A 20585-nucleotide genomic window follows, 5' to 3' on the forward strand; every position below is an offset into this window, starting at 1 on the left:
TCCTCGTGTTTGCGTGGGTTTCCTCCGGGTGCTCTGGTTTCATCACACAGTCCAAAGGTGTGCAGGTTAGGTTGATTGGCCATGCTAAATTGCCCCTTAGTGTCAGGGTGACTAGCAGAGTAAATAGGTGGGGCTGGGTGGGATTGTTGTCGGCGCAGGTTCGATGGGCCGAAAAGCCTCCTTCAGCACTGTAGGGATTCTATGATTCTAGATCTGCAAGTCAGACTGTAAATTGACTATAGCCTGATGCTATCCTCACTCAATATGTTCACAAGCATTTTCCAGTCGATTTTGCTCAATATCAGTCAGCTTGACATAGAATCCCTACAGTGCAAAAGGAGGTCATTCGGTCCAGCGAGACTACACCGATCACAATCCCACCCAGGCTCTAGCCCCATAACCCCATATTTTTACCCTAGCTAGTCCCCCTGACACTAAGGGGCAAGTTAGCGTGGCCAACCAACCTAACCCGCACATCTTTTGACTGTGGGAAGAAATCGGAGCACTCAGAGGAAACCCACACAGACACGGGGAGAATGTGCAAACTCCACACAGACAGTGACCCAAGCCGGGAATCAAACCTTCATCCCTGGCGCTGTGAGGCAGCAGTGTTAACCACTGTGCCACTGTACTGCCCGGTTGACCTATTTGCTCCATCCCTGGCCACAGTAACCAATTGGAGTGAAAGGTGTTTGTATCCACTTTGATTCACTTCACATAACATTAAAAATCACAGGTAAGTGCATTGAATCAGCTTCTTGATCAATGACCTTCCTTCCATCATAAGGTGATGGGGATGTTGCTTGATGATGCTCAATGGCACTCACAACACCTCTGATTAAGAAGAAACCCATTTTATTCTGCAGTAGGAGCCAGGGTTACAAGTGGCAGGTATCATTGGCACCCTGTAAGTACCAGCTAATGAATAGCATGAACAAGAGATTGTCCATTCATCTCCTCTTGACCATCAATGGCACCAGCTTCATGAGTCCTTCCCCCTCCCCCCCCCCCCCCCCCCCCCACCACACACACACACGCACACACACACAAAACCCTGCAGCAAATCATATCAATGCCACCTGTCTCCCCTGCAAACAGTTTTATCACCAGCACCTCCTCCAGCACTCCAAGATCTCTGTGCTCATTCAACTCTGCACGGTGGCACAGTGGTTATCACCGCTGCCTCACAGTGTCAGGGACTGGGGTTCATTTCCAGCCTCAGATCGCTGTCTGTGTGGAGTTTGCACATTCTCTCTGTGTCTGCGTGTGTTTCCTCCGGGTGCCCCGGTTTCCTCCCACAGTCCAAAGATGTGCGGGTTAGGTGGATTGGCCTTGCTAAATTGTCATTTAGTGTCAGGGGGACTAGCAGGGTAAATACATGGGGTTACGGGAATAAAACCTGGGTGGGATCACTATTGGTGCAGGTTTGATGGGCCAAATGACCTCCTCCTGCACTGTACGGATTCTATAATTCTTGCACAACCCCAAATCTAATTCTTTGGGTCCCAACTGACTAGGCGCTAAGCTATGGAATCTCCTCCAAGAATCTTTCTGTCTCTCTTTTAAGATGCTCCTTAAAATCTATCTCTTTGGTCAAGTTTTAGTTCACTGCCTTAACATTTCTTTAAGTGACTTGGCGTCAAATTTTGTTTGATACTGTACCTATGAAGTCCCTTGGAATGTTTTACCACATTAAAGGTGCTACATAAAGGCAAGTTGTTGTTGATAAGGACAAGTGAAAATAAAATGGCCATCCTTTAACTTTATTCAGTTAGTGGGAACAACCAGAAGTAAAGATGATGTGGCCGAGCCCAACATTTTTTCAGAATTATGTAACACAGATACAAGGAACTCGGGATAAATTACTTCTGTCCTTTTTAAGTTTATTTATTAGTGTCACAAGTAGGCTTACGTTAACACTGCAATGGTGGCAACACCATCAGCTCCAAGTGAAATATCATCCTAATTTGGACACCTATTATTTATTTATTATTGTATTTATTATTGGTATCACACTGTAATGAAGTTACTGTGAAAATCCCCTAGTTGCCACACTCATGCGTTTGTTCAGGTACACTGAGGGAGAATTTTTAGCATGGCCAATCCACCTAATTTGCATATCTTTGGACTGTGGGAGGAAACTGGAGCACTCGGAGGAAACCCACGCAGACACGGGGAGAATGTGCAGACTCTGCACAGACAGTGACCCAAGCTGGGAATCGAACCCGGGTCCCTGGTGCTGTGAGGCAGCAGTGCTAACCACTGTGCCACTGTACCGTTCCCTCATCGTCATTATGTGAATGCCCATCACCACATGGGTTACTGTGATCAAAGAGAAGGTTCACATTTTCAGGGCATGCCCAGATGGACAAGAGCTGCTGGCGTTGCCAAAGTCACCCCCATTCTGAGAACAAATAAAATAAGGAGAAATAAAAAAGAGAATTGGCAAAACAGAAGAGGAGAAGTGAGAGATAAAAACAAAAGTAAATGAGATGAAACACAAATGAAGGAGAAGACAAAAATGAAGGAGTGAATGGAAAGCCTGGAAGAGACAAGTGAAAATAAAATGGCCACCCTTTAACTTTATTCAGTTAGTGGGAACAACCAGAAGTAAAGATGATGTGGCCGAGCCCAACATTTTTTCAGAATTATGTAACACAGATACAAGGAACTCGGGATAAATTACTTCTGTCCTTTTTAAGTTTATTTATTAGTGTCACAAGTAGGCTTACATTAACACTGCAATGACGTTACTGTGAAAATCCCCCAGCCACCACACTCCGGAGCCTGTTTGGGTACACTGAGGGAGAATTTAGCATGACCAATTCACCCAACCAGCACGTCTTACGGACTAAGGGAGGAAACCGGAGCACCGGGAGGAAACCCATGCAGATATGGGGAGAATGTGCAGACTCTGCACAGACAGTGACCCGAGCCAGGAATCGAACCCGGGTCCCTGGCCCTGTGAGGCAGCAGTGCTAACTACTGTGCCACCGTGCTGTCCTGTGATGAAAGCTTCACTCAATTCAAGTGTTGTTTTAATCCAACCAGTGAAAGATGGGTTTCAACGGAGGTTTGGCCATATCATTTTCATTCAAAGATATGCATTATGATCCACAAACATCCTCACATTAATTTTATGTAAATTTTGCACCCTTAGGTAAACACGGTTGTGTGCTTGTATTTCCATACTAAGCTGATGTTGGGATGGGTACATAACTCCCGGTGTCATTGTTCAGCGTGGCTGGCACTGACACTATGTTTCTTAACATTAATGATGTTCCACGTTGTGTTACTTGCACTGTGCCTCTCGGCACAAGCCTTGGCTAATGGACATGATGCAGAATGCTGTCGGATACAACTTAAGCTGCCCGGGGACTACATCATTGGAGGGTTGTTCGAGATTCACATTGAATCATACTGGAATCACTCAAAGCCAAAAGTTGCCAAGTGTAAGAGGTAAGGAGGATTTGATGCTCAGTCAGCCGATACACACAAAAAGAATACAAACTGTGACTAAGATAGAAGCTTGTAGATTAGTAACAGAAAAGGTGTCGAGGTTGCTAGCCCAGCCAGCACAAGAAAACACTTCTTGTATTGGTGCCAGTACTAAAGGGATGACTTCTGTGTAATTGTGCATCATTGACACATGTTGAGGAGGTCTCTTCACCCACCTCCCCACTTATATTGACATGATAGAAGAAAAATGCAGTCACCTCAAGCCTCCCATTGGTGTCTGCTGTGGCCCAATGGTAGCGTTCTTGTCCCTGAATCAGTAAAGCTCAAGGTTTCATTCCATCTCCAGTGATTTAAATGCAAAAGGTTGGCACACACTCCAGTGTAGTACTGAGGGAGGGCTGCGCTTTTGGAGGTGCCGTCCTTCAGATGGAACATTAAACTGATATTTGTCTTCTCCCCTATCTGTGACTGTAACACTATATTCTGCACCCTCTCCTTTCCTTCTCCCCTATGTACTCTATGAATGATATGTTTTGACTGTTTCACCGTATCCCAATACATGTGACAATAATAAATCAAATCGAATCATCCCAACAATAAACTCTTTGGTAGGAGTTTGTCATTTTAGCAAGGTTTGTCTTCTTCATTCTTATCTCTAGTATAGAAAATTCATTACAATACCTGAAAATAAACACGATTTTAAAAAACAATATTTCACTAGGTTTTCAGATAACGGATATATACAGTTTCAAACCATAAGGTTTGCAATCGAGGAGATAAACAACTCAAGCTCCCTTCTTCCGAATGCCTGTCCTCTCAGGTGGATTTTAAAGGTCACCTGGGACTATTTTAGAAAAACGGTAAAATCTGCCCGTTGTCCTGGTCAATATTTATCCCTCAGTGAAACATCACTAAAACGGATGACCTGATCATTTTCATATTTCTATTGGTGGGATCTTTCTATGTGCAAATTTGGCTGCCATGCTACCACAACAACTACATTTCCCGGTTTCAAATCTGGCCTCGGGTCACTGTCTGTTTGGAGTTTGCACATTCTCCCCTTAGTGGGTTTTCTCCGGGTGCTCCGATTTTCTCCCACATTCCAAAAATGTGCAGGTTAAGTTGATTGGCCATGATAAATTGTCCCTTAGTGTCAGGGGACTATCAAGGTAAATACGTGGGGTTACGAGGATAGGGTCTGGGTGGGATTGTGGTCGGTGGAGACTCGATGGGCCAAATGAACTTCTTCTGCACTGTAGGTATTCTATGATTCTATGACTTTAGAAGTATCTCATTTGTGGTAAAATGTTTTGGAATGTTCTGAGGAGGTGAAAGATGCTCAAAAAGGCAAATTCTTTATTTCTATGCCACCTGCGTGTTTGTTGGTCCATCCCCATTGAAACATTTCCATTCTCTTTGTTTGATCCACGCTGCGATGGCCATTGAACTTCTATCTCTCATTCCGTCCACTGGAATTCTTCTTCCTCCCTGCAGTTTGTGAAAATCCAGACTAATTTCGCAGATTCCAACTCAATCTTTTTCCTTGGGATTCAATAAGATGGAACTCCTTCCCTCCCTCAATCAAATTAAAGAAGTGATCCGGTCATTATCACAGTACTGCTTGTGGGATCTTGCTGGGCGCATTTCGGTTGCTGCGTTTCCTACATTACAACAGAGACTACACTTCAAAAGTACTTCATTGATGTAAAGTGCATTGGGATGTCCTGTGATCATGTAAAGCTCTCTAGAAATTGAAGTTTTTTTCAGCTTTCCATTCCTTGTACAATCAGTACATTGTCCAAATCTTGTAGCGATTCTATTCCCTTGGTTTATCTCACTCGCTTTTACTCCTTCCAGTCTTGTCACTGTCCTATTACCTTGATCCTTTGTTTGCTCAATTAAAAAAATTCCCCAGTACCAAAAGACTGATAGGTTAGCTATTAATTTTCCTCACAGACTCAAGAACATGTTGACGCTATAGTTACCAAAGCCCACCAACGCCTCTACTTTCTCAAAAGACTAAGGAAATTTGGCATGTCAGCTACGACTCTCACCAACCTTTACAGATGCACCATAGAAAGCATTCTTTCTGGTTGTATCAGAGCTTGATATGGCTCCTGCTCTGCCCAAGACTGCAAGAAAATATAAAAGGTCGTGAATGTAGCCCAATCCATCACACAAATCAGCCTCTCATCCATTGACTCTGTCTACACTTCCCACTGCCTCGGAAAAGCAGCCAGCATAATTAAGGACGCCACGCATCCTGGACGTACTCTCTTCCACCTTCTTCCGTCAGGAAAAAGATACAAAAGTCTGAGGTCACGCACCAACCGACTCAAGAACAGCTTCTTCCCTGCTGCCCATCAGACTTTTGAATGGACCTACCTCGCATTAAGTTGACCGTTTGCTACACCCTAGCTATGACTGTAACACTACATTCTACACCCTCTCCTTTCCTTCTCCCCTATGTACTCTATGAACGGTATGCTTTGCCTGTATAGTGCGCAAGAAACAATACTTTTCACTGTATACTAATACATGTGACAATAATAAATCAAATCAAATCAAAGCTTCTTCCTGGCTGTCAACTGACTTTTGAATGGTCCTAACAAATATTAAACTGATCTTTGTCTTCTCCGTATCTGTAACTGTAACACTATATTCTGCACCCTCTCCTTTCCTTCTCCCCTATGTACTCTATGAATGGTATGTTTTGGCTGTATAGCATGCAAGAAACAATACTTTTCATCGTTTCCCAATACATGTGACAATAATAAATCAAATCGAATCATCCCAACAATAAACTCTTTGGTAGGAGTTTGTCATTTTAGCAAGGTTTGTCTTCTTTATTCTTATCTCTAGTATAGAAAATTCATTACAATACTTGAAAATAAACACGATTTTAAAAAACAATATCTCACTAGGTTTTCAGATAACGGATATATACAGTTTCAAACCATGAGGTTTGCAATCGAGGAGATAAACAACTCGAGCTCCCTTCTGCCGAATGTCACGCTGGGGTATGAGATATTTGATGATTGTGAAATCTCCATTGATATCCAAGGAGCATTTGCTTTTGTGACAAGACCTCCGGAGCACGCTGTGGAAACAGCCCAGTTTGGGTACAGATACCAACCTTTAGTCACGGCAGTGATTGGTCCACTTACATCGGATGCTGCCATCGTCACAGCCAACATCCTTAGTTTGTTCAATGTTCCTCAGGTAATGTTACACCAATTATCTTCCTTGCTTTCCTCTCAAATTCCCTCACCTTTCAATAACAACGACACCAACTTACATTATTATAGTGGGGGGAATTCTCCAGCCTACCAGCCGGGTGTTTATTGGCAGCAGGAGGTGACGCGATGTTCGCTGGTGGCGGATTCTCTGGCCTCACTGCTCTCAATTCAGTTGAATTTTATTGTCATTGAATAGTGCACAAATACAAATACAACGAAAAGTGAGCTTGCAGGCTCCCAAGATACAAAGAAAAAAAGCAAATGCAAATAGTCATTATAAAATAGTGCCAATAGTCATTCAGTGTATACATGCATATTGCACCATACTCATCACCTGGGAATATGTCAAAGGACGGATTTTCCATTGATGTCACCACATGCCACTGCGAAACCCACAGGACAGGGGGTGCTACCGGCAGGATCAGAGCGTTCCACCGGCCTGCATGGCCAGAGAATTCCCCCCAGTGTCTTTACTATAGTAAAATATACTTCGGCACTTCACAGGAGCAATGTCAAGCACAATTCGACACTGGGCCACATAACGAGATGTTGGAACGTGTGATCAAAAGCATGGTCAAAGTGGTAGGTTTGAAGCAGCATCTTAGAAGAGGAGAGAGAGATGGATGGGGAGGTTTGGGAGGAAATTCTAGAGTTTAGGGCCTTGGCAGCTGAAGGCATAACCGCAGTGAAGGAAATGGGAAATGTGTAAGATGTTGGAATTGGAGGAACGCGGAAATGTTGCGGAGCTTGGGGGTTAAGGCTGCAGGAGGTAACAGAGGGGCTGGGGGTGGGTTTAAGTTTTCAGGAGGTAACGGGCTGGGGGTGGGGCTAGGGCTGAAGCAGGTAACAAGAGGAACTGGGAATGGATTAAGGCTGCAGGAGGTAACAGAGGGGCTGGAGGTGAGGTTAAGACTGCAGTAGGTAACAGAGGGGTAGGAATGAGGTTAAGGCTGCAGGAGGTAACAGTGGGGTTGGGGGGGGGGGGGTTGGTGATAGGGGAGGTGGGTGTCTAAGCCATGGAAAGATTTGAAGACGAGGATGAAAATTCTTAAATGAAGGCATTTCTTGACTGGGATCTAATCTGGGTCAGTGAGCACAGAGGTGATAGGTTAACAGGACTTAGCACGAGTCCCCAGAATCACCTGTGCTAAAAGCCGATGGTGAATTCGATACAGAATGAGTGACTGCATCCTTCCATTGCAGATTAGCTTTGGAGCCACCAGCGAGGAACTGAGTGACAAGACATTATATCCAACCTTTATGCGAACCATCCCAAATGACGAAAGCCAAATTGAAGCGATCGTTCTGTTGATCCAAGAGTTTCAGTGGAACTGGATCTCAGTGATTGGGAGCAGCACCGATTACGGGGAGAACGGAAAACGCAAAGTGATCTCCAGTGCCATTGCGGTGGGGATCTGTGTGGCCTCTCACGGCACAATCCCACAGAAAACATCAGAGTCAAGGCAGGAAATCATCAACATCATCAACAACATCACTGCCAATAGGGCCAACGTTGTGGTCGTGTTTACTGATATCCAGATTGCAGAACTTCTCTTCCGGGTGGCGGTGGCCATGAACATCACGGGGAAAGTGTGGATTTTAAGTGAAGCCATGTCTGTCAAGAGAATGCTTACAGAAATTCCCAACATTAAGAGAATTGGCACTGTCTTGGGGATTGCTGCAATGCGGGGCAAAATGCCAGGATTCCAGGAGTTTGTATTAAAGGATGTCACTGCTTGGAACCCTGGGATCAATCAAAGGGTAAAATACTCTGATCCACAGGAGGAGAGGCAAGAATGCCCAGAAAATGGCTTCATGCCTGTCTTCGACCACTGTGTCCCATGTGGATCTGATGGTGTTAGATCACTATTGCGACATTCAGACTGGCGTGTGGAGTTTAATGTGTACTCAGCTGTGTACGCTGCAGCTCAGGGTCTACATCAGTTACTTCAGTGCGATTCAGGAGAGTGCAAGAAGGAAGGTGCCCACCCGTGGCAGGTTAGAAAATCACTAAATGCAACCTTTGATTTGAATAGGCTTCTTCTAAAGCATTAGTGTGGGTGGACCTTGCCTTTATGACTTAGTGTAAAACAGGTGACAGTGTGTTGGAAGCCTACTGTATAGCTTCCGTCATTTCTTTCCCATTGACTTCATTGTAACTAAGCATTAGTAAGAAGTCTCACAACACCGGGTTAAAGTCCAACAGGTTTACCTGGTATCACAAGCTTGCGGAGAGCTGCTCCTTCATCAGACGAGTCACTCCAGTGAGCCACTGACCACCCCAGTCCAACGCCGGCATCTTCACATCATGACTAAATATTGGCAATGATGAATTAACAGTGCTTCTATTTGAAACGTTATAAGCTCTTAAATCTTTGTTGTCAATTTTCCACCCACTAACTTCAATATGCATTTATATAGTGCCTTTACATAGCAAAATGTTCCAAGGCACTACACAGGAGCATATTCAAACAAAATTTGATGTTAATCCACAGAAGGAGATATTACAGAAAATCTTAGTCAAAGAGGTAGATTTTATGGAGAGGTGGGGAGGCAGAAATGTTTAGGGAGGGAATTCCAGAGCTTAGGGCCTGGGGAGTAAAGGCACAGCTACCAATTGATTCCGAGGATGAAAGGGTTGACGTATGAGGAGAGATTAAACTATTTGGGCTTATACTCGCTGCAATTAGGAGGCTTGTCCCCGAAACATCTGTATTGGATATTTATATACCTCGATAATCTGATCGAGGGATACAAAATTTTAAATGGGATTGATAAAATAAATGCAGACCAAATGTTTCCTCTTATAGGGCAATCTAGAACAAGAGATCACAGGTGAAGATTGAGAGGCAGTAGGTTTAAAACTGAGGTGAGGAGGAACTGAGATGGCATGGTGGCATAGTAGTTAGCACTGCTGCCTCACAGTGCCAAGGCCCTGGATTCGATTCCTGGCTTGGATCACTGTCTGTGCGGAGTCTGCACGTTCTCCCTGTGTCTGCGTGGGTTTCCTCCGGGTGCTCCGGTTTCCTCCCACAGTCCAAAGATGTGCAGGTTAGGTGCATTGGCCATGCTAAATTGCCCCTTAGTGTCTGGGGGATTAGGAGGTTAAATACATGGGGTTACTGGGATAAGGCCTGGGTGGGATTGTTGCCAGTGCAGACTCAGAGGGCCGAATGGCCTCCTTCTGTACTGTAGGGATTCAATGATTCTGCTTCTCGCAGAAGGTGGTGAATTTGTGGAACCCGTTGCCCCACAGCGCGGTGGAGTCTGAATCGTTGAATGGTTTCAATAAGGAGATAGGTATGTTTCTAATAAAAAAGGGATAAAGGTATATGGGGAACAGGTGGAGAGGTGGATTTGAGACCAGGGAGAGATCAGCCATGATCTGATTGAATGGCGGAGCAGGCTCGAAGGGTTGAATTTGTCTCCTTCTGCTCCTAATTCCTATGTTTGTATGTTCCAATAGTGGAACGACATCAACTGGGGACAGGTAAGAAACCAGAATTGAAGATGGCTGATATCTCAGAGGGTTGAAGCGTTGGAGGAGTTGACAGGGAAAGGGAGGGGTGAGGCCATGGAGGGAGTTGAGAACAAGGATGAGAATTTTGAAATGAAGGTGTGGCTTAATCCGGGCCAATGTAGGTGAGTGGCCGCAGGAATGATGATTGCAATGGACTGGGAACAGATTTCTTCTCATTTCTGAAAGACTTGTCCTTGAAACATCTGTATTGGATTACAATTCCACTAACTGCCCTCTGGCACCTTGTCCAAGTCATCATTCCCTGTGTTTCAGATCAGACCCATAAGGAACCCATCACCCCCATCTCACCACCTCCCCATTGGAGGGTCAGGTCCCATAGGTGCCCATCCCATCCTTCAAAGAAATAGTACTTTTATATAATTGACATTCAGAGGCAATGGCCGAGTGATATTATTGGTAGACTATTAATCCAGAAACTCAGCTAATGTTCTGGGGACCCATCAGATGGTGGAATTTGAATTCAATAAAAAATATCTGGAATTAAGAATCTACTGATGATCATGAAACCATTGTCGATTGTTGGAGGAAAAAAACCCATCTGGTTCACTAATGTCCTTTAGGGAAATAAATTTACCGTCCTTACCTGGTCTGGTCTACATGTGACTCCAGAGCCACAGCAATGTGGTTGACTCTCAACAGCCCTCAGGCAACTAGGGATGGGCAATAAATGCTGGCCAGCCAGTGATGCCCATGTCCCATGAATGAACTTTAAAAAGTCCAAAGTCCAGAAAAAGAGGTGGACCTTAAAACTAGAGCTATGCCATTGAGTGGTAACATCAGAAAGAACTTCTTAATGCAAAGTGTAATGGAGATCTGAGCTCTCTGCCTAAAAAGCTGTTGAGTCTGAGGGGGGGAATCTTCCCATCCGGCCTGCCACGGGAATCATAGCGGGCAGGATGGGTGTCAATTGAAAAATCACCATAGGGGAGACAGTGGCATAGTCGTTTTGTCACTGGACCAGGAGGCCAGAGCCAGAACAATGCCCTGGGGAACTGGGTTCAAATCCCACGAAGACAGATGGCAAAATTTGAATTCAATAAAAATTTGGAATCAATAGTGCAATGATGACCATGAAGCCATTGTTGATTGTTGTAAAAACCCATCTGATTCAATAACGGGAAGGAAATCTGACACCCTCACCTGTGACTCCAGACTCACATCAATGTGGTTGACTCTTAAATGCCCTCTGAAATGAAGGGCAGTTATGAATGAGCAATAAATGCTGATCCAGCCAGTGACACCCACATGAATACATTTTTAAAAAGGACATTTTTCAGGGTCATGTCCTAGCCCCTACCATCTTCAGCTGTTTCATCAATGACCTTCCTTCCATCATAAAGTCAGAAGCAGGATGTTTGCTGATGATTGCACAATTTGTGATGGTCTGATACTGAAGCAGCCCTTGTTTGCAGACAACAGGCCTGGACAACATTCAGACTTGGGCTGATAAGTCACAAGTAACATTTGTGCCACATAAATGTAGGAGGATTACTGGATGACATACAAACATTTATTATTGAAGTTAACAGTTTTATTTCTTTCTTGTGGTTTTTTTGCTTTTTATTGTATCCTCTAATCTTGTCGCTGCTTGAAAACAGGTTACAATATTAATGTTAATGTGCCCTTTTAGGTTTAGCTATTAATTGGGGCCAGGTTGAATAAAGGTTAATGAGCAACATTTATTATATTTTACCCTTCGCTGTGTTTATACAACACAGTGACATGCTTTACTTATTACTGAAAGGAATGATACCTAAATACCTATACTGTCACAAAACATATTTCTTTTGGTTAAATGTTTAAGCTAAAATGTTTCATTTTGGTAGGACAAATTTGAATGCGGATTACAGGGTCAAAGGTAGGGTTCTGAGGAATGTGGAGGAACAGAGAGATCTTGGAGTCCATATCCACAGATCTCTGAAGGTTGCCACTCAAGTGGATAGAGCCGTGAAGAAGGCCTATAGTGTGTTAGCTTTTATTAACAGGGGGTTTGAATTTAAGAGCCGTGGGGTAATGCTGCAACTGTACAGGACCTTGGTGAGACCACATTTGGAATATTGTGTGCAGTTCTAGTCACCTCACTATAAGAAGGATGTGGAAGCACTGGAAAGAGCGCAAAGGAGATTTACCAGGATGCTGCCTGGTTTGGAGGGTAGGTCTTATGAGGAAAGGTTGAGGGAGCTAGGGCTTTTCTCTTTAGAGCGGAGGAGGTTGAGAGGCAACTTAATAGAGGTTTATAAGATGATGAGGGGGATAGATAGAGTGGACGTTCAGAGACTATTTCCTCGGGTGGATGTAGCTGTTACTAGGGGGCATAACTATAAGGTTCATGGTGGGAGATATAGGAGGGATGTACGAGGTAGGTTCTTTACTCAGAGAGTGGTTGGGTGTGGAATGGACTGCCTGTTGTGATAGTGGAGTCGGACACTTTAGGAACTTTCAAGCGGTTATTGGATAGGCACATGCAGCACATAGAATTATAGGGAGTGGGATAGCTTGATCTTGGTTTCGGAAAAGGTTCGGCACAACATCGTGGGCCGAAGGGCCTGTACTGTGCTGTACTGTTCTATGTTCTACAAGTGCCAGGCAATGACCAACTCCAGCAAGAGAGACCATTGCCCCTTGACGTTTAATATTACTATTGTTGAATCCCCACCATCAACATCCTGGAGTGTTTATCATTGACCAGAAACTTAACAGGACTAGCCACATAAATACTGTAGGGAGGTGGTGGTGAAATGGTCTTGTCACTGGATTTGTAATCCAGAGACCCCGTGTAATGTTCTGGGGCCCTGGGTTCGAATCTCACCACATCAGATGATGAAATTTGAATTTAATAAAAATCTGGAATTAAAAGTCTAATGATAACCATGAAACCATTATCGATTGTCGTAAAAACCTGTCTGGTTCAATAATGTCCTTTAGGGAAGAAAATCTGTTGTCCAGACCCAGTCTGGCCTACATGTGACTCCAGAACCACAGCAATGTGGTTGACTCTTAAATGTCCTCAGGGATGGGCAATAAATATTGGCCCAGTCAGCGGCGCCCACATCCCATGAGTGAATTAAAAAATAAGAGTTTTAACAACACCAGGTTAAAGTCCAACAGGTTTATTTGGTAGCAAATACCATTAGCTTTTGGAGCGCTGCTCCTTCGTCAGATGGAGTGGAAATGTTTCCACTCCATCTGACGAAGGAGCAGCACTCCGAAAGCTAATGGTATTTGCTACCAAATAAACCTGTTGGACTTTAACCTGGTGTTGTTAAAACTCTTACTGTGTTCACCCCAGTCCAACGCCGGCATCTCCACATCATGAATTAAAAAGAGCAGGTCAGGGGCTGGGAATTCTGCAGCATTTAACTCACCTCCTGACTCTCCAAAGACTGTCCACCATCTACAAGGTGTGTGATCAAATACTCTCCATTTTCCTGGATGCGTGCAGTTCCAACAAGTTCAGAAGTTCAAAATCATCTGGGCTAAAGCAGCCCGCTTGATTGGCACCCCATCCACCGCCTTAAACTTTCACTCCTCCACCACAGAGTGACAGCAGTGAGCACCACGTACAAGCTGTGGTGCAGCAACTCACCAACGATCTCCTTCCAAACCCCCGACTTTGACCAATTAAAAGGACAAGGACCATAGACACATGGGAACACCATGACCTGCAAACTCCCCTTCAGATTACACAGCATCTTGATGTGGTACTTTATTGCTACTGTTTCTCTGGTGCTGGGTGTAGATTATGGAACTCCAGCAGCACTGTGGGTTTCTTTCACCAGAGGAATTGCAGAAGTTCAAGAAGGCAGCTCACCACCACCTAGTCATGGGCACTTAGGGACGGACAATAAATACTGGCCTTGCCAAAGATGCCAACATCCCATGAAGAAATGTAAGAAAAAAATGGTCCCTCTGCTGATGTCCAAATACATGCACTTTCCAACAAGGCCCATGGAATAGCAACTGGGAATGGGAACAATGCATTCTTTTTCCAACACAAAAACAGAAAATGCTGGAAAATCTCAGCAGGTCTGGCAGCATCTGTGGGGAGAGAATAGAGTCAATGTTTTGAGTCTAGATGACCCTTTGTAAGACCTGCTGAGATTTTCCAGCATTTTCTGTTTTTGTTTCGGGTTCCAGCATCCACAATATTTTGCTTTTAATTTTTTTCCAATCTATGTATCCTTGAATGATAGCTACTGGACGAGTAATCCGGAGACCTGAACTAATGAGAGTTTAAATTGTGCTAAGTTAACTGGTAAATTTAAATTCAGCGAATTAAAAAAACAGGGATTAAAAAGCCAGTATCAGTGATGGTGACCACATACAGATTGTTGTAAAAACTGCTAAATGTCACTTTAGGTAAAGGAATTCCTTGGTCTGGACTACACGTGTCGCCAGATCCACAACAATGAGGTTAACTCTTAACTCCCCTGTGGAATAGCCTAGCAGTTCTCTCGGTTGAAGAGGTTTGAGTAATAAACCTGGGTTTGCAGGTGACACTCACATCCTGAGAATTGTTTATGAAAAGCCCAGGGATAATTAGATTAATTCGAATACCTTCTGGAGAGGAACTGGCACACACCATGGGGTGAGATTTTCCGGCCCCATCGCGGAGTGCTGAGGCAAATAAATTGGCTGTGGGTAGGATCTTCTGGGCTCACCCATGTCTACTGCCTTGCACTCACCGTCAACGGAGAACCTACTGCAGGGGTGTCGACATTGGTGGAAGCGGAAGATCCCACTGTTGGAAAATCCAGCCCCATGGATTGAGTATGGGCATCCTCCTGGACTATAAAGCAGCCCACAAGCTACACGACCATTGGATTGTACTTCGGTGAGTTCCATTCACCTGAATGTCTTCCAAAGTAGCTGGCTGAAGCCCCTTCGCTGATCCTATCCTTATCTTCTCTTCCAGCTTCTTGAGACTTTGAAAACAGTCAATTTTTCCCTCGGTGGAATGCCTATTTTTTTTGATGGGAATGGAAACCCTCCGACAGGATATGACATCATTTACTGGGATTGGAAGAATGAGATTGTTTCCTTCAAAGTGATTGGGTCATACAAGCCTCACCCAGGACAACTTCAGATTGATGGCTCTTTGATCCAATGGAATTCACAAGGAGGCGAGGTAACTTACCTCATTCAATGTTGAGAATTGTCTCTTTTTTCTAAATAATGGGGGGAATTTTCCTGTCCCGCCCGCCATGGGAATCGTAGCGTGCAGGATACGAACCATGCAAAGAGCCGTTGACCTCGGGTGGGATTTTCCAGTTTTGGGGCGAGCACGGCTGGAAAATCCCACCCAATATGAGCGGCACGGTGGCACAGTGGTTAGCACTGCTGCCTCACAGCGCCAGGGACCCAGATTCGATTCCCGACTTGTGTCACTGTCTGTGTGGAGTTTGCACATTCTCCCCGTGTCTGCATGGGTGCTCCGGTTTCCTCCCACAGTCCAAAGATATGTGGGTTAGGTGCATTGGCCATGCTAAATTGCCCCTTAGTGTCAGGGGAACTAGCTAGGTTAAATACTTGGGGTTATGGGGATAGGGTCTGGGTGGGACTGTGGTCAGTGCAGACTTGATGGGCCGAATGGTCTCCATCTGCACTGTGGGATTCTATAATGATTCTCTATGAATATTTCCTGCCTACTTTCCTTCTCTCCTCCTGAAGCCGGAGGGTGAAATGAGACATCTTCGACCCTCATCGGGCTAGACAACTTCATTGTGAAGAGATCAGAGTCAAGCCTGATCCTTAACATTGGGAAAGCTGATATCTCCTTAAAGAGTAAATATTCTACATTAAAAACACATATAAAAAATTTACAATCATTATTTTCTTGTTCCAAGCAGATTCCTACTTCAAACTGTTCCAGCGAATGTCAACCCGGTCAGATAAAAATTATTGTTGGCTTCCAACCATGTTGTTTTATTTGCAAGGATTGCGCTGAAGGAACGTTCCAGAGTGAAAATGGTTTGTATGAAGCAGTCTCTGTCCAGGTGTTTTCTGTCATGAAGGGGTCAGGGGAGGGGATCAAGCAATATGAGGGTCATTTTATGGTGCTCTGGTCAAAATTTTCCAACCCTTTGTGGCAGGTTCCCCGTGATGAGGTTGGTGAACCATTGGAATCTCCACTCACATTGGCGGGACTGGAAGATTCCTCTGGTGAGAAGGGCTGGATAATACCAGCCTCTGTAATAACACATTCTTCTTTCCAATAAATGTCCTATCTCAGCTAGACCCTCTGGGGAATGCAGTGGAGAGAAAAGGATTTTCCCTGATAATGGAAAAGAAAGGGGTACGCTCTTATACACTCACTATTAATGGGGCGATTCTCCCATCCCGCTGCGCTGATGTTTTAGCACAGTGGACCGGGAGATTTCAGCAGGGCCGGATTAGCACGATTTGCGTTGGGCATCAAGCCCGGAGCGCGCCTACCAGCGCCGGATTTCCGGCACCGTCAGCCCTGGGCCCACTAGCCTCTCCCCCCTCCCCCCCAAGGAGTATTTCGCTCCAGCGGGGTTTACAGTAGCTCCTCACTAATGGGGAGCTGGTGGTCTGACCCCATAGAAGTGAGGGGGGAGCAATCGGGACCCCCCAGAGAGTTGGGCAGCAGGGGGTGCCCCCTGGGCTTTGGCACCTTGGCAGTGCCAGCCTAGCCTCCTCGCCCAGCCCAAGGGGCAAGTGCCAATGCCCAGGGCCTGATGGGGGCGATCGGTGGGAGTGGGGCCTCCCACTGCCACTTTGCAGTTGGGATCGGTGGGGGAGGGCAGCCAGCGATCGTGGCTGAAGATTGAGAATAGGGGGCAGCCTGCTTGCGGGAGGGGGTGGGGGGGGGGTGGATCGGGACTGCGGGGTGGGGAGGGTCGGCACTGGGGTGGTGAAGGGGGGTTGGAACTGCCGGTTGTGGGGGGGGGAAATTGGGGAGGTGGCAGGGGCAGGAGATCGGGGCTGTGAGGGAGCGGGAGATCGGGGCTACGGGGAGAGGGACCGATCGGAGGGGCAGCGTTGCACGTATCACGGGATTGCCAGTGATCGAGCTGGCCAGCAATCGGGAGGCCGGCAGTGTGGTACTACTGCACATGCACTGAGCTCGGCGCTGACAGATCAGAGCATGTGCAGTGACCCGCTCAGTGCTATGCTGCCGGCCTCTCCAGTGGGAATAGGCCCTGCCACTGATTTTTAATGGCATTTATGCTAGTGCACTCAGCATGCACAGAATGTGGGAGATTCATTTTCAAACTCCCACTAACAAAACCCGCATGATTTACTCCAATTTTTACACGAATTCAACACTTAGAATTTGTTTGGGCGAATCATTCCCAATGTGTTTATATAATTTGTCTGATTGCAAAACCCCAGAAACTATGCACAGAAGAAAACCATTCTCTCCATTGTGCATATGCTGGTACTATGGGCGGGACAGTGGCACAGTGGTCAGCACTGCTGTCTCACAGCGCCAGGGACCCAGGTTCGATTCTCATCTTGGGTCACTGTCTGTGCGGAGTCTGCACGTTCTCCCTGTGTCTGCGTGGATTTCCTCTGGGTACTCCGGTTTCCTCTCACAGTCCGAAAAATGTGTCCGTCATGTGCATTGGTCATGCTAAATTCTCCCTCAAATGTACCCGAACAGATGACAGAGTGAGGTGACTAGGGGATTTTCACAGTAACTTCATTGCAGTGTTAATGTAAGCCTACTTGTGACACTAATAAATAAACTTTAATCTATGGGGTAGAGTCTACCAAATCTGGCATCCTTGAAACTGAGGCCAGATTTCAGACTGGGGGGGTTGAGGCCATGGGTTCGGGTCAAATTCTCAATTCGTGCACCCCCCCACCCCCGTTCCGGCTCCTACAACATTCCACACCTCAAACCCTCCCTCACCTCCACCTCTAGCTTTAATTTGTAGCTCTCAATTTTCCAATTTCTCCTGGAATAAAATCGCTTTTTAACCCAACTTATCATCACCTAAGTAACTCTTTCCTCAACCCCTGCTTGATGTGAAGCAACTTTAATATGTTTTGCCACGTTAAAGGTCATACATAAGTACGCGTTATTGTAATCAAGGCAATGGAAAAGATCAAGCCAACCCCCTTATTCTTAGAGGTTTCTCTGTTTTCCTTTGCAGAGTGCATACCTTGCGACCTAAACCAGTGGTCACCCTCAAACAGTACCATTTGCCACAACAGACATGTGGTGCACCTAAGATGGGATGCCAGCATTTCGATAGTGATAGCCTTGGGGATAGGGATTGGACTCATATTTCAAGTGCTGATTGGCGCCATCTTTGCCATTCATCTTGACACCCCCGTTGTCAAGGCTGCGGGTGGGAAGCTGTGTTTTGTCCTTCTGTCGGCCTTGGCCGTTAGCTGCAGCAGTGTGTACTCCTTCATCGGGGAACCAAATGTTGGCATTTGTATCACCAGGAAGCTATTATTCACGGTTAGCTACACAACCTGCCTGGCGTGTCTACTTGTTCGATCCTTTCAGCTCGTGCTCATCTTCAAAATGGCCAGCAAGCTGCCGCAGGCTTACACATATTGGGTTAAATACAATGGGCAGTATATTTTTGTGTTTTTAGCCACCGTCATTGAGATTGCCGTATCCTTCATATGGATGTTCTCCAAGTTTCCGATCTTTGAGAGGAACTATGATCTTTCCAAAACTGAAGTAATTCTGATGTGTGGCCCCACAAATTTTTTTCTCTCCCTCCTGTCTATTAGTGGACTGATTTCTCTCAGTTTACTTTGTTTTGTGTTTGCCTACCTGGGAAAAAATCTGCCCAAAAACTACAACGAGGCTAAATATATTGCCTTCAGCACAGCACTGGTCTTGATTTCTTGGATCTTCCTGTTCTTGGTGCTTGTCTCCAGTTCTGAGAGTTACATCCCAGGTGTCGAGGCAATTGTTGTCCTTCTAAATTCCTATTCCATCACTGTCGGATATTTCTTCCCAAAATGCTACATCATTCTCCTTAAGCCGGAGCGCAACACCACGACATTTTTTCAAACATGTATCCAGGAATACACAAGGAACAGGGAAACTCAACAACCATGACATTTACTAACACAATCCAAAGCTTTGTTACTCTTCACATCATCTTCCTTTCATTGACTGAGACCCTCGCTCCAGTCTATTGACAGACACAACACCATTATTCTCGAATCAAGTCACTTCCTCGCTAAACAAAATATAAAATCCCAATGCTTATCACTGCTGTACATTGCTTAAAGCACACAGATTATTCTACCTCTCTCCCTTTGCTGCCACTACAAACTCCTCAACATATGTTTAAACAAACAATACTTATCTAATAACTTCTAGTGAAGTTGTGGAGATGTCACTCCACAACTTCATACTGGCCAGGCATGAACAGGGTTTGAACTCCATCTTCAAGCCGAAAGCTTGAGGCTCCCTTCCACGATGGTTCTTCCGAAGGTTTCACACTAATTTGGCTGAATCTGTGATGATAGTTACATCTTCCTTGGGATTGTGTGCCTGCATGTGTTCCTCTGTTGCTCTTTTCCGAAAGATTACCACAGATGTCCATGTTAATATATCATTGTGACTGTTTCTTCGACACCATTTCCCCTGCCTTGTAGAACTCTTGATGTGGAGATGCCGGCGTTGGACTGGGGTAAACACAGTAAGAAGTTTAACAACACCAGGTTAAAGTCCAACAGGTTTATTTGGTAGCAAATTTTGCTACCAAATTGCTACTTTTGCTACCAAATAAGCCTGTTGGACTTTAACCTGGTGTTGTTAAACTTCTTATTGTAGAACTCTCCCACCTTTAGCATCTCTTAGGCACCCCCTCCCACATACAGATCTTTAGACACCCCTCCCACATACAGATCTTTAGACACCCCTCCCACATACAGATCTTTAGACACCCCTCCCACATACAGATCTTTAGACACCCCTCCCACATACAGATCTTTAGACACCACTCTCATATACAAATTCTTAGACATCCCTCCCACATACAAATCCTTAGACACCCCTCCCACATATAGATCCTTAGACACCTCTCCAACATACAGATCCTTAGACATTCCTCCCACATACAAATCATTAGACACCCCTCCCACATACAGATCCTTAGACACCCTTCCCATTTACAAATCCTTAGCCACCCCCCCCCCCCCCCCCCCCCCCCCGCCCGCCGTCCCCCATACAGATACTTCTTTGCATTGCTCAATTTTTAGCTGGTTACATTTCTGTAAAATGCAAAATGCAAGCTGTTATTGTATCTCTGCCTGTCACCTTCCTCCCTGCTTTCAAAAAAACTTCCTTAAGACCCTTATCTTCGACTACCAGACCCTGTCTCCCGCCTGCTAGGTATCTA

The 20585-nt window shown here is 45.3% G+C and overlaps 1 protein-coding gene across 1 annotated transcript; it reads left to right on the top strand.

The window, feature by feature from the left end:
• The first annotated feature begins 18307 nt into the window (after positions 1-18307).
• Positions 18308-19294, top strand: LOC144508899 (taste receptor type 1 member 1-like). The gene has a single exon (XM_078237112.1). It carries the CDS (start codon positions 18308-18310, stop codon positions 19292-19294), a length of 987 nt encoding a protein of 328 aa, XP_078093238.1.
• Positions 19295-20585: the final 1291 nt, after the last annotated feature.

The sequence above is a fragment of the Mustelus asterias genome, chromosome 21 (genome assembly GCF_964213995.1).
Source record: "Mustelus asterias chromosome 21, sMusAst1.hap1.1, whole genome shotgun sequence".
In the NCBI taxonomy this organism is placed as follows: Eukaryota; Metazoa; Chordata; class Chondrichthyes; order Carcharhiniformes; family Triakidae; genus Mustelus; species Mustelus asterias.

Excerpts from the sequence above, each read along its gene's own strand:
- LOC144508899 (XM_078237112.1), top strand. The coding sequence starts at position 18,308 with ATGGAAAAGATCAAGCCAACCCCCTTATTCTTAGAGGTTTCTCTGTTT.